Below are 15,463 nucleotides of genomic sequence, written 5' to 3' on the forward strand. Positions count from 1 at the left end.
GATGTCAGAGAGACCACCTCCTCCACTTCATCTGTCCCAGTGACAATCACTGACACATCATCCGCATAGGCAACAACCCTCAAAGGCGGCTCACCCGGGATTCCCATTGGTACCCCACACAACATGCTGCTCTCTAGCCTCCTGATGAAGGGGTCGATTGCAAACACATAGAGCAGGGGACTCAGCGGACAACCCTGGCGCACCCCAGAACCAACCTCAAAGGACTGTCCAACCCAACCATTAACAAGAGGGAAGCTTTCTGCCCCCTTATACAAAACTTTTAACCAATCGACAAAACCACCCGGCAGACCGTACTTACTAAAGAGCAACCACAGGTACTCATGGTTGACACGATCGAAAGCCTTTGCCTGATCCAATGCCAGTAGATACTTTCCCCAGCCTGCAGCCCTGCACTGCTCCAAGGCCTCCCGGACAGCTAAAACCGCTGTGAAGGTGCTCCTACCCTGGATCGAACAGTGCTGATGGCGAGAAAGCAAAGACTCTGCTACTGCCGATAGGCGCCAGAAAAGTATCTTCGCCAGCACCTTTCTATCGACATTGAGAAGGCTGATGGGGCGCCAATTCTCAATCATCGAAGGATCTTTACCTTTTGAAAGAAGAATCACAGCTGCGTGTCTCATGGAAGGGGGAAGCACCCCCTCCGCAAGACAACTGTTAAAAACCTCTACCAAATGTGGGGCCAGAATAGACTTAAAGGCTTTGTAAAACTCAGCCGTCAGACCATCCGGTCCAGGTGACTTTTTGATGGCAAGCTGTTCAATTGCCCTCGTCACCTCTTCAACTGTGATCTCTTCTGTCAAATTCATCAAAGGGACATCTCCACCATTTAGACCTGGAGTAGAGTCCAAAAAGCTTTCCATCTTGTCTCGGTCAAGCTCTTTCCTCCCAAGAAGTTCAGCATAAAAAGACCTCACGACCTCCAGGATCCCTGACCTGGACTTTGTCAAGGAACCTGTACTATCCTTAAGGCCAACGACCATCTTAACAGCTACACCCTGTTTGCAGTTCTGGTAAGGGTCAGGCGAGTGGTATTTCCCATAGTCCCGCTCCAGAACCAAAGAGGTATGCCGGTCATATTGACACTTCCTGAGGAGGATTTTCACTTCAGAGATTGCCCCAGGATCTCCTCCTCTCGAGACAAGAATATCCAGCTTCCTCCGCAAACGTTGGTAGGTCATGTATCTATTAAACTGTTTTTTATTGGCTAGGCCCCTGAAGAATCCAGCAATCCTCTTTTTGGTCAGCTCCCACCACTCAGCCTTGCTGCTACAAAAGTCCAGGATGGTCACCTGTGCCTGAAAGAATTCCTCAAAGGATTGTCTAACATGTTCTTCCTCAAGGAGAGTCGAATTTAATCTCCAGATGCCTTTGCCCCTCTGAGGGAAGTCTGAAGCATTCAAGACCACAGATAGCATACAGTGATCAGAGAACTCCACTGCCTGCACTACTGGGGGTGAGAAAGCAGAGGCCTCCTTCAAAAAAAACCTATCTATCCTACTCTGACTATTACCTCGATGAAAGGTGAACCCTGTGTCATCCGGAAGGTGCTTAATTTGCACATCCACAAGACCAGCATCCCTAACCATACTATTTAAAAAAACGCCATCATATCCCAGCCGGTCATTGAAGTCCTTCCTGTCCTTGGGCCTAGTCACAGTATTAAAGTCACCTCCAAAAACCACTTGCCGGGATGTAAAAAGAAATGGCTTGATCCTTGTAAAAAGGCATTTCCTGTCCCACTTTGTGTGCGGCCCATAAATATTAATTAGGTGCAGGTCCTGCCCTCCCACAAGAACGTCTAAGACCATACATCTCCCAATCTCCACCTCAATAACCCGCCGGACAGTTACCATGCCGGTTTTAAACAACACCGCCACCCCGCCGTAAGGCTCGGCCGCAAGAGACCAGTAAGATGGACCATACCTCCACTCTCTCTTGGCCATATGAATATCTGCCAAGGAGGTGAGCCTAGTCTCCTGCAAAAATAAAATTTCAGCATCTAATTGGCTGAACAAAAAGAAGGCCATAGAACGAGCTCTTACTGACTTAATACTGGCGACATTTATTGTCACCACTTTTAACGGAGGGGGAACCGCCATTTGGGTTATTGAGTGGATTGCTTCTTAGCTCCCCTCTGCTGCTCATCACCAGAAGCCTCTCTCTTTCTTGAAGCCTCCTCCAACTCCATTTCAATTTCTGAATTCTGCTCAGAAGAATCCCCAGATGAGGAGATATCCCAAGCAGAAGCCCTAGAACGGTTGGGGACAGACACTGGGGCATCCTGTCCCTGTTCCGTCCTCACCGTCTGTCTCTTCCGCCTCACAACCTTCCTTCTCTCCTCCAGGTACTGCAGGTCAGATTCAGAGATGCTTTCATCTCTTGTTTTCTTCTTCTTCTTTGAAGTATTCACAGAAGACTTCTTTACAGAGGAAGCCGCAGCAGCACCCTTTTTGGTACCCTCTACCACTCCTGGTGGGTGGGGGGCTTCTTTAACCACTTTACTACCGCTTACGGGAATACTACTGCGGCAGAGTGGCTCGTTCCCGTCCAGTCACGTAGTATTAACGTGACTGGACTCCTCCCCTTGTGGGCGGCGCTTGCGCGCCGCCGGAGGCTCGCTCCCGCTGTTTTCATTCACAGCGGGAGTCGGGCCAGGGGAGGAGCAGCGGCGATCGCCGCTGCTCTTACCCGATCGTCGGGGATCGAGTCTGGAGATCCGCCCGCTGTGTGTAAACACAGCGGGCGGATCTCCATAGTGACAGGGAGTGACAGATCGGACTGTTCAGCATAGCTGGACATCCGATCTGTCCATGAATCACATAGTCACCTCCCCCCCTACACGTCAGTAAGCACCAGGCATACATTAACCCCTCCCTCTCCAATAAAATTAACCCCTTCCCTGCCAGTGTCATTTTTACAGTAACAGTGCATATATATAGCACTGATTACTGCAGTAATGTCACTGGTACCCCCAAAAGTGTCAAAAATGTCAGTCAGGGGTCCGGTCTGTCCGCCGCAATGTCGCAGTCCCGCAAAAAAAAATCGCAGATCGCCGCCATTACGCGTTAAAAAAAAAACACCAAAAATGACAGAAATCTTTCCCTTTGTTAGTAAACGCAATAACTTTTGCGCAAACCAATCAAAATACGCTTATTGCGATTTTTTTTACCAAACATATGTAGCATAAAACAAATTGGCAAAAAACTTTTAAAAAAATTGGTTTTTACATCTTTTTTGGGGGGAATTTCATATAAAAAAATGTGAAAAATATTGTTATTTTTTCAAAATAAACGCTCTTTTTTTGTTTATAGCGCAAAAAGTAAAAATCGCACAGGTGATCAAATACCACCAAAAGAAAGCTCTGTTTGTGGGAGAAAAAGGACGTAAATTTCGTTTGGGTACGGCGTCGCACGACCGCGCAATTGTCAGTTGAAGTCGCACAGCGCCGAATCGCAAAAAGTGGCCTGGACGGAAGACAGCAAAATCCTCCGGTTGTAAAGTGGTTAAGGTCACACTTAGGAAGGGAAGATTTATCGGGAATAACTGACTTGGGGGGCACAGACTTGGAAGGTTCTGACACAAGAGGAGCAGGGACAGTAGGCTGGGGGGACACAGGGACAGACACAGAAGGAATACTTACAGATACAGGAGGGGTGGGCACAGGGACTGGGGAGGGATCCTGAACAAGACCAGGGGGGTCAGTCACCGCAGAGGAGGGTGGTACAACAGGGGCCTCATCCTCCATCCTGTCCAGCCTTAAGAGGTCATCTATCACCTCTCTATCCATATTATGCAAGGCTTCAGGACATCGGCTGTAGGGGTGGCCAAGGCGCAGGCACAGGTTGCACCTTATCGCCTGGGTGCAGTCCCTGGCCACATGACCCTGCCCCCGACACACTGAACAGATCAGAGCTGAACAAGAGGAGCTAAAATGCCCCTTTTCTCCACAGCGGTGACACCGTTTTGGCTGACCGGGATAAAAAATGGTCATCCTATCCCTCCCTATAAAGGCAGAGGAGGGCAGGTGACGGACAACATTCCCATCCCTAGCCAACCTGACCGTTACCGACCAACCCCCGGTCCAGATGCCACGCTCATCATAAATTTTATCTGGCCTGGTCAAAACATCCCCATAATTTCTCAACCAGACCTCTAAGTCCCGAGCAGGAACACTCTCATTTGTGAGGATAATAGTGATTTTCTTTACTGTTGATCTTTGGGAAACTGCCACTGGCACCAGACCTTCCCATTCGGGTCTTGACCTGCACCGAGCCATATATCGTTCCCAGAACAGGTCAAGACCCTCTGGTCTGGTGAAACTAACCGTGTACTCCCGACTTCCAGCCACATGTATCAAGGCATATAGGTCATTAGCCCCAAAACCCATATCCAAGATCAGGTCCACAACCATACGCCGTGCTACAGGGACTGCACCACCTTCCCATTTAAGGAGGACTACGTTCCGCCTTGGACCCCCAGCAGGAGCCATAGACCCAAGACCAGATCCAATGGTGCTCATAGTGGCAGCCTGCAAGGGAAAACCCCGATTGGAAGCGGAGCTCCTCCTTGATTGTATTCCTGGCTTGATGATATTGCCAGGAGCACAGCTTACCACCTGTGCAAATGTAGGCTTATTAGGGCCAAGACCCCACACTGATGTCACATTATCAGGTACATTTCTATTATTATTTTCAGCTTGGCCTAAATCAGCAGCATTATCAGTTAAACATACAATGGTGGGTCCCACCACACCTGCAATGTTATTAGGTGTAGTTACTGTTTCTAATGCAGTACCAAATGCTTCCTGCTGCTGCGCTGTAGAGTCCTGGTTAGTTATTACTGAGACAGTTTTGGGCTCAGCAGAAGCAGGGTTAATCGGCTCTTCTGGGTTTTGTAGTTCCTGAGCAGAAATGTCATTTTTTAAACGTAACATTTTCTCAGCAGGCAAAGCATTGCTGAGCACAGGGGTATCATCCTGGGTGTCACTGGGAAAACCCTCATTATTAGGCAAGGTGCTAAAAGGCACAAAAACAGTTTTGTCTATTACCTGAGACTTGATAGCTTTTATCTTATCAGGTACATGATCCGGCAAGTCCTCCACACCACCAAACACCAGCTTATCTCCCTGTACTGGAGACTCCATTACCTGGATTACCTTTAGCATGCCTCCTGAGCCCTGAGATGGCAATGGGCTGCTTACCTCACCTCGAGGGGGAAGGGGGTCAGAACATGGGGTCTCCTCCTCCACCTCCATCTTTGCAAACCTTCGGTCGTTGCTAAACTTCTCCCTGAAGGGACCATCCCTGCCTTCCATCATGGCCACGATGGTTTCCTGATGTTCCACACGGACCTTAGCTAATTGGACCTCTGAATCCATGGATCCGCGGTTCTTGCTGAACAAGCCTTCACGCTGCTTTCTCAGGCGCTTTAAATCCGCTCTAAGCTTGTAGAGCTTGTCTCTTTCCTTATTGAGGACTTTGATCCCGGCCACCACTCGCTCCCGAATGGATCCAGCATCTTCATCCTCACCAGGTGCAGAGAGATCACCAACCACGGCTTGTCCAGGAGCAGGGGTGCCATCCATCCGACCAGGGAATGGCTGAGAGCCTCCAGCAGGAGAGGCCCCGCTGGCCTGCATGGCCTCCCCAGGAAGGAGCCAGCAGGGCTGGGAGGGATTTCACCTCACTCCCCTCTCAAACAGATCACCTGGAGCAGCTCCAGACACACAGCCAGAGAACCTTGCAGCAGCCACACCCGAAGCTGAATGATGGGAAACGACTCCTCCCACTGACAGCAATGATGGGACACTATTCCTCCCACTGACACCAATGATGGGGTGCTATTCCTCCCACTGACACCAATGATGGGGCACTATTCCTTCCACTGATACCAATGATGGGGCGCTATTCCTCCCACTGAAACCAATGATGAGGCGCTATTCCTCCCACTGAAACCAACAATGGGGCGCTATTCCTCCCACCGAAACCAATGATGGGGCATTCTTCCTCCCACTGATACCAATGATGGGGCATTATTGCCCCCACTGATACCAATGATGGGGCATTATTGCTCCCACTGATACCAATGATGGGGCACTATTCCTCCCACTAATACCAATGATGGGGCACTATTCCTCCCACTGACACCAATGATGGGGTGCTATTCCTCCCACTGACACCAATGATGGGGCGCTATTCCTCCCACTGACACCAATGATGGGGTGCTATTCCTCCCACTGACACCAATGATGGGGTGCTATCCTTCCAACTGATACCAATGATGGGGCGCTATTCCTCTCACTAACACCAAAAATGGGGCACTATTCCTCCAACTGACACCAACTATTTTTCCCCCATAATACCAAAGACAGGGCATGGTTTCCTCCCACTGGGCACAGCCCGGCCCCCTTAAAGTCTGAAGCACAGTAAACTGGCCCTTTGCTTAGAAAGGTTGGAGACCTCTGATTTAGGGCAATGTGACAGTGTCTCAGCAAAGAGTGGTTACCATACAAAGGCCCCCCCCCCCTCCCCCCCGCCTTCCTGGCATCCTCTCGTCCTCCGCACCCTTCTTTCATTCCCCTTTCTCACCTCACTACTGGGACTGAAATCACCAACGGGAGCAGTAACATCACTGTCCTGATCATGGGACCTTCTCCCCTGTGCCCACTAGGCCTGAGCCTTGTCACAGTAAGCAGGTCACATGCTTTACTTTGACAATGTTCACAGGTATGAATGTGCTACAATGCCTCAAACTAGTGCGGGTGTGTCATCTCCTGCATTGAGGCTCCTTTGCTAAGGCTGGCCATACATTGGCCATCCTGATGAACTGGACAAAATTCACTATGCGGTTTCCACCCATCAGCACCCTTTCGTCTGACATCCTTCAATTTTAAAATGTTTACTTTTGGGCCGCACAGCGGATGCATGCAATCAGATGCAGCCCCTGTTCAGATATTCTGACAGCCATTAGAATACAATAACCTCAGCAGGAGATTTGCCCATCGTCACTACAGCTAAAAGTGTATGGCCAATTTTACACACACATTGGTGAGAACAGGCCCTTAATGGGCCCTGTGGAAGATATTAGCCTGAGTGAACAGCCGCTTTGTTGCTATGGAGAATAAAACTCATCCCACTAAGTAAATAAGCACAGTATGTCTAAAACTTGTGAGGAAGTTTGCAGAAACTTCCTCTATATGAGAAATGTTTTTCTTCTGTGGTCTATGTGTTTTTCCTCATTTATACGACTTTAGCAGACTTGCAGATTTGTTACCTAGCACCCAACAATATAATGTCATGTGATGACAGCAAATAAAAAGTACCTTATCCCACTCATGCAACGTATTTGCCTCCCTAAATCATTTTACATTGTTTTTGAAGCTTTCATTTAAAGTGAAAAAAAAAAAACATGACTATACTTACTTGTACTTGCTCTGTGCAAGCAGCCGCAAACCTCCTCTTTCGGGTCTCCCACCAAGGCTCCTGGCCCCTCCCCTCTGTCCAGTGCCCCCATGGGAAGCTGCTTCCCATTAGGGCATACGTGCGTGCTCGCACCCGAGCCCTGCTGCTGTGTCTGTTGACACAGACAGCGGGACTCGTCCCCGCCCCCCGCTCCCTTGTCACTGGCTTTAATTGACAACACAATGGCTCCCGGTGCTCCAGCAAAGCCAGCAAGACCCGTTAGTGAGGGGAAAGAAGAGCTGCAGACGTGCATAGCCCTGGATCCCATGAGGGCTCAGGTAAGTAAAAGAGGGGGGAAGGGGAGATGCTGACACCTAAACATTTTACCCTAATGCAAGGAATGCATTAAGGAAAAAAATGTTTAGCCTTTACAACCACTTTAATAATTGAATAAGGTTTAATTTAATAAGGATTTAATTTAGTGTACTATATCTAATAAAATAGTTGGCCCATGCTTTTTTATTAGAAGGTGGCAAAAACAAAACAAAAAAAATGTACAAAATGCACCTTTAGTCTGAAAATGTAACAGAGTATAATCAAAATGATTAAACTTTTATCATTTTTTTTGTAACTCATTGTATTGCATGGTGACAGCTGCAGTATACCCGCTTCAGCTGTCAGTGTGCTATTCTCTCTGTTCAAGACAGAGTGACAGCTGAAGCTAAAGGTTTGTTTGTAAACAAACCAATGTGATCATCATGATTGGCAATCATAGTGATCCCAAGATGTGAAAAGACACTGACTTATTACAGATAAGTATAGACCTATGGAAGTCAGTGTTAGCATGGTTTTAAAATTAAGAGCACCCATAGATGCATACTCCTAGTTCTACAATATGATGTACGTTAACATTCATCAAGCACCATGGTGTGGAACATTATTCTACAGACTGTATTGGAAAACAGGTTAAAAAACAACCCCAGTCTAAAATTTAGGCTGGGATTGGAGTGTGGTAGACCAGGAAAGTCAGTGTTAGCATAGTTTTAGAATTAAGACTTCTCAGAGATGCGTAATCAGATAGTTACATACAGTAGTTTGTAGTAAAGTAGTAAAGTAAGATTGAATAAAAACAATAGTCTATCCAGTTCAACCTGTGTAAGTGTCAGTGTTCATAAACATTTCCCATATCCCTGTACATTGTGTTCTTTAGGATGCAAATTCAATAATATCAATACTCCCTGTTGATACCACCAATTGTATGATCGTGTTCCACATCCCTATCGCCCTGACAGTGAAAAAAACCCTACGCAGCTTACTGCGGCAGGCAGCCCCTCCTGCGCGAACCGACGTAGGTATACGTCGGTCACGCGCCTGCAGCTAGGGGGCGTGCTCCCGACTCCACTTGGCAGCTTGGTATTGCTCAGTCTGTCTTCCACTAGGAACCCCAGTTTGGGAACGTGAGACCGTAGAGTTCCGGTTTGGTGGAACGCAGGAGCGGAGTGGCGTCCCATCCACCAGACCTTAAGCATTGTAACGTTGGAATGAAGGCGTTTCTAATTTCGTCTTGGAGTAAGTGCAATTTTTATTAATAAATCCTGAGTATTAGACATACTACACCATTGGAGTCTCCTTTCTATTTTTCTACATACGGTACCATTGATCCCGGAGTCTCTTATGCTAGCGGAGGTTGATCATTAATGAGGATATCGCAAGGATAGCCTGGAGATCCATGTGGAGATCAATGCTGTATGAGACCCCCTATAATCAAGGGGTCAACTAGCTCTGGTAAGGAGTACCTAATCTGAGCACTGGGTGGATTTATTGGTGGAGGTCCCTCACATCAAGTTGAAGTACATTCGGTTCTGCTGAGAGATCCTTTTGCACTGAGCACTTTGAATAGGTGAATATATGTGTTAGTCCTTAAAGGACATTTATTTATCACTTATTTGGACTATTAGTTATATGCATACAAGCACTTTCTTGTGTCTCTGAGTGTTGAGCGCAGTATTTTTTCCGTTTTCATATCTTTGCGTTTTTACGTTCATATTGCAGCTTGCACTGTGGAAGCAATTCCCAAAAACTGTTTTCACTTATTTTCTATGCACATATTTTGTTGATTGTCATTTATTGTCAGATATCACTGTTTGCGCAGCTTCTTTGTTTGGGTTACACCAAATTTTTTTCATACAATTAAGTTCATGCTGAGGACTTTCTCCAACCAAAAAGATTTCTGCAAAATCATTACAAAATGCCAGGAATCTTGAATTGAGTTGTTTTAAGCTTCGTACGCGCGATCAGATTATCGGACAAATTTTTGTCCGTTTTTTTGTTGCATGCTAGTCTCATATCGAAAGCGAAGAGGTTACTTTCATACCAAAATTCTCGTAAGACAGAATTCAAACTTCACAAGCTTTACAAGGTAAGAATGAGAATGGCATAGAAAGACCTACTTGGTCTTTCCCTATAAATTCTATATAAAAAGGGCGATTAGGAGTGACACATTTACATTTAAAACAGCTCATCACATGTGTAATGTCAGCGTTATTACAGCAATACATGACAGTGAGCAATGCACTCTGGGATCACACTAAGCAAATTTACATAGTAATTGCAATGATATAATAATTGTTCATACCCACTTAGCGGTCTGGTCTTCCTAATTTCAAAGAATTGTGTTCCAGTGTGGTTATATCTGTGTTTCTGACATTAAGGAGAAATAACCAGAATGCAGTTTATCAAAGCTAGACAGCCTATATTCCAAATCCAAATTTAAATTTTTATACATACAGCACACACACAAAATATGAGGGGGTTATTCCACATTCACATGAGACCCATCATCCAGGTAATACCCTGCCCTCAACCACACTTCCCTAGAAATGGTTGTAAACCTCAAACATGAAATACGAGGAAAGCATATCCCTCTATGGTGTGTACTTGTCTCAATCCAGAACACTAAGGGTCCTTTCACACAGTCCGCATCCGCCGACGGACTCGGTTCTGCTCAGCAGGGATCGATCCGTGGATCGAAGCGGATTTTTTGGAAACTGGAGATGTGCATCAGAAGACAGTCATAGACTGGAGCAATATTACATGAGGCTGCTAGAAAGCACTACTGAGGGTTGCACAAAAAGTGCTTAAGGGCCGCAGGTTGGGCCCCAGAAGTATTAAGTGTATGTAGTATGAGCTAGAGCTACAGTGCCTTGAAAAAGCATTCAAAGAAAATGATAAATGGTTTTCAAAATAGTTTACAAATAAATATATCTGAAAAGTGTGGCGTGCATTTGTATTTAGCCCCCTTTACCCTTGATATCCCCTAACTAAAATTTAGTGGAACCAGTTGCCTTCAGAAGTCAACTAATTAGTAAATAGAGTCCACCTGTGTGCAATTTAATCTCAGTATAAATACAGCTTTTCTGTGAAGCCCTCAGGGGTTTGTTAGAGAACCTTAGTGAACAAACAGCATCATGAAATTAAAAGGAAAACACCAGACGGGTCAGGGATAAAGTTTTGGATTTAAAGCAGGGTTAGGTTATGAAAAATATCCCAAGCTTTGGACATCTCTCGAAGCACTGTTCAATTCATCATCCAAAATGGAAGGGGTATGGCACAACTTTAACTTACCTAGACATGGCTGTCCACCTAGGCTGACATGCTGGGCAAGGAGAGCATTAATCAGAGAAGCAGCTAAGAGACCCATGGTAACTCTGGAGAAGCTGCAGAGATCCACAGAAGAGTGGCAAGAAGAAAGCCACTGTTGAAAGAATCCATAAGAAGTCCCGTTTGCAAAACTCTGGTGTTCTGGTCAGATGAGACCAAAATTGAACTATTTGGCCTAAAAGCAAAATGCTATGTGTGGCATATCCCCCTGAACACACCATCCACCCCATGAAACATGGTGGTGGCATTATGTTGTGGGGATGCTTTTCTTCAGCAGGGACAGGGACGCTGGTCAGAGTTGATGGAAAGGTGGATGGAGCCAAATAAAGAGCAATGCTAGAAGAAAACATTTTAGAGTCTGCAAAAGACTTGACTGGGGCGGAGGTTCACCTTCCAGCAGGACAACCACCCTAAACATACAGCCAAAGCTACAATGGAATGGTTTAGATAAAAGCATATTCATGCGTTAGAATGGCCCAGTCATAGTACAGACCTAAATCCAATTGAGAATCTGTGGCATGACTTGAAAATTGTTGTTCCATCCAATCTGACAGAGCTTGAGCTATTATGCAAAGAATGGACAAAAATTTCACTCTTTAGATGCGCAAAGCTGGTAGAGACATCCCCAAAAAGACTTGAAGCTGTAATTGCAGTGAAATGCGGTTCTACAAAGTATTGAGGGGGCGGAATAAAAATATACGCCACACTTTTCACATATTTGTAAAAATTTTGAAAACCATTTATCATTTTCCTTCCACTTCACAATTATGTGCCACTTTGTGTCTATCACATAAAATCCCAATAAAATACATTTACGTTTTTGGTTGTAACATGACAAAATGTGGAAAATTTCAGGGGGTATGAATACTTTTTCAAGGTACTGTATATAGTGTACAGTGCGGTGTTGCGGCAAAGGTATGGGGACTGTCCCTCTGCTGACAGAAAAAAATCAAATTGGATTGGGAACTGCCCAGCCATTCACAGGAAGCCTTGTACTTTATCAATGAATACAAGGCATCCTCTGATTGGCTGCGGGAGAGATCATGACACCATACTTCACTATTTAAAGTGAAGGTAAACGTAAAGTTAGGCTTAAACACACACAAAAAAACCAGCTGAACCACAAAACACCTGAAATTTCTGCTTCAAGAACCCACAGCAGCTAGATGGGACAAAATCAGCCGGTATTTGTTCATACGATTTCTGCTTAAGTGGAAGATCTGAGCTTGTGGGATAGGCTCATAAGCAGACAATAAAATATGTTAAAGAAACAAAGGAGGCGCAAACACCTAGTGCATTACCCTTGGGCACCTTTAAAAGTTTATTACCACTTGCCGACCGCCCGCCGGCTTTTTACTGTGGCAGGGTGGCACCCCTGCTTCCAGTCATGTAGTACTACGTGACTGGAGTGCATGTGGTTTCGGCCAACAGACACAGCGGGAGCCGGAGCCGTGGGAGGAGCGGCGGCGATTGCCGCTGCTCTCCCGCGATCGTCCGGGAAATTGAGAGAAGACCCGTCTGCTTATGTAAACAAAGCAGGCGGATCTTCTGTCAGACAGGCAGGGACAGATTAGCAGTTTCAGCTCAGCTGAAACTGCGATCTCTCTGTGCCTGTCACAGAACCCCCCCCCCCCCACAGTCAGCAAGCATATTAGGCATACATTTAACCCCTTTGATCACCCCCAGTATTAACCCCTTCCCTGCCAGTGTCATTTATACAGTAACAGTGCATTTTATTTAGCACTGATTACTGTAATAGTGTCACTGGTCCCCAAAAAGTGTCAAAAATGTCAGTTAGGGGTCCGATCTGTCCGCTGCAATGTCGCAGTCCCGCTAAAAATCGCAGATCGCCGCCATTATTAATAAAAATAAATAAATAAGTAAAAAGTCCAAAAACCGATCCTGTAGTTCGTAAACGCTAAAACTTTTGCGCAAACCAATTAAAAATATGCTTTTTGGGATTTCCTTTACCAAAAATATGCAGCAGAATACAAATTGGCCTAAACTAATAAAAAAAAATTAATTTTTAAAAAGTTTTTATTGGGAATGTTTTATAGCAGAAAGTAAAAAATATGGTGTTTTTTTTCAAAATGGTCGCTATTTTTTTGTTTATAGCGCAAAATCTAAAAACCGCAGAGGTGATCAAATACCACCAAAAGAAAGCTCTATTTGTGGGGGAAAATGGACATCAATTGTATTTGGGTACAGCGTCGCACGGCCGTGCAATTTTCCATTAAAGTAACGCAGTGCCGAATCGCAAAAAATGGCCTGGTCATTAAGGGGGTAAAACCTTCCGGGGCTCGAGTGGTTAAAATGCCAAAAACATACTCACAGACATTAAGAGCAAAAATCACATGTATAAAGTCCACCACATGTGGAAATGAACATGTCCCTGTGATAGGAACACTGACGTGTTTCGGGAGTCACCCTCTCTTCCTCAGAGCTCAGGAACGCTCTAGGTGTTTGCGCCTCCTTTTCTCTTTCATGTGCTTATGTTTGGAGTTCCCTGCCTGAGGAAAGCGACACGCCCATCATCCCCATCGGAGGGAGCGCTTGGGTGATTCAGTTGTTTAGACAATAAAATATTGTCTAACTTCACATCGCCATGTGTGACCAGTATGTGTTCCCCGTTGTACTGCGCTTAATATACTGATGGGGAAACTGATGGGAATGGGAGAGGGACAACAAACAATCTTCCTTTTCTTCAGCAGGAAATGCGCCCTGAAAGCCTAAATTCTTTTTTTATAAATCATCTCAAGAAATAAGCCTAAAACTAAAATTATCTAAACAACCGTCAAACACATGTACAAGCATAAAGCAATATTTTTATAACGCATTATAAAGAAAACACATGACGCAGCGATATAAACAAGCTTTCTTCCTGTATGATCAGACCCTCCCTGCCTGTGGGGACAATGTTATACAATGGAGACACTGAGAACACACAATCTGTTGTGGCCAAACAAGAGCCACAAACACAAAGACTACAGTTCAGGCGTGGACGTGTGAAAAGGCATCTCTTCATCATTGCCGCTTTACTGTGACAAGGCAGAAAAGTTGGCTGACTTTGTACCTTGTTGAACAGGTGTGGAACAACTTCAGAAATGCAAGAATGAATGCAAATGTGAGGAAAGAAGAACAAGAAAAGAGACGGAGGGGATATGAGAAAGAAAAAAGAAATTACTTTTCATAAATAAGCTTTATCGATACTTCACATGTAAGCAAACACATACATATCATTGAGAGCTTTTTTTTTGCGCGATGTTACCGCGATTCGGCAGGCGCAAATCGCGGCAACATTGCACAGCGTTTGGGGTGCTATTGCAAATCACGGGCAACGCACATGCGTCCCGCGATTTGCAATTATTTCCGGATCGCGGGCAGAATCGCGGTGATTCTGCCCGCGATCGCTACGCTGATATGTGAATGAAGCCTAAGTGTTGCGTAAATTGATGGTGTTATATAAATACCTGTAATGAATAAATAAAGATAAAATATCAGCAGAACAGAACCATAAAAATACAAATCCAAACTGGGGACAAGGCAACACGTTAGGTTAACACCAAGCTACAGAAAGTCTACACAGCGGACCCATTAGACCTCCAAGTAGGGCAATCCGACTAGGAAATACTTTTTGACCCTGGGGGGTTCTAACGGGTTACTGACCAAAGCTAACTTTTTCTGCATAGGGCATATCCACTCATAGAGAGGTCATTTATGATAGGAACATCCATACATACATGCTCAAGGGTAAAATATAGGGTAAAAAAACAAGCTCAAGGGTAAAATATAGGGTAAAAAAACAAAAACACTAATATGCTCTAAATAGTGTGTGGAAGGGGACCTTAGGAAGACTGCTACGTGTCCAGTAATAAGAAGAAGGAAGAGCTGGAAGAAAGAAAATCTAGGAGGGGAAGAGAAAGGGAAAGAGGGAAAAAAGGAAAAAAAAAAGTAAAGGAAAAGACGGGTAAAAAAGTCCTGCAAAAGGAGCTATCCAGACACTGATCTGCCCCAAGTAGAGTGGGGACGTCAGGAAGGCTGCTATGTGTCCAGTAAGAAGGAGAAAAAAGAGCTGGAAGGAAGAAAAATTAGGAGAAAAGAAAAAGAGAAAAGAGGGGTAAAAAAAAGTCCTGTGGAGGAGCTATCCATCCCATCATACTCTACAAACCCAGTGAGAGATGAGAACATGTTCATATGTAAAAGCAGATCCATACTTATTTAGGGAACCTGGGGGTCCCCTATTTCTTCCAGGCTCCAGTTACACGGTTTAAGAGACAGACCTCCACTACCATGTCATGAAGAGCCCTCCAAAAGCCTTGGATTACTGGGCATGTCCACCAGCTGTGGAGTAAAGTGCTCTCTTCCTAGTTGCATCTCCAGCA

The 15,463-nt window shown here is 45.3% G+C and overlaps 1 protein-coding gene across 1 annotated transcript in view; it reads right to left on the minus strand.

The window, feature by feature from the left end:
- Positions 1-15,463, minus strand: part of VASH2 (vasohibin 2) — a 153,560-nt gene that overhangs the window by 62,101 nt on the left and 75,996 nt on the right. Inside the window, exon 4 of the mRNA XM_082251367.1 lies at positions 10,057-10,113. Within this exon, the coding sequence (XP_082107493.1) occupies positions 10,057-10,113 (57 nt within the window). The remainder of the gene's footprint in view (positions 1-10,056; positions 10,114-15,463) is intronic.

This window comes from Pelophylax lessonae (assembly GCF_965119305.1).
Source record: "Pelophylax lessonae genome assembly, chromosome: 3".
Taxonomy (NCBI): domain Eukaryota; kingdom Metazoa; phylum Chordata; class Amphibia; order Anura; family Ranidae; genus Pelophylax; species Pelophylax lessonae.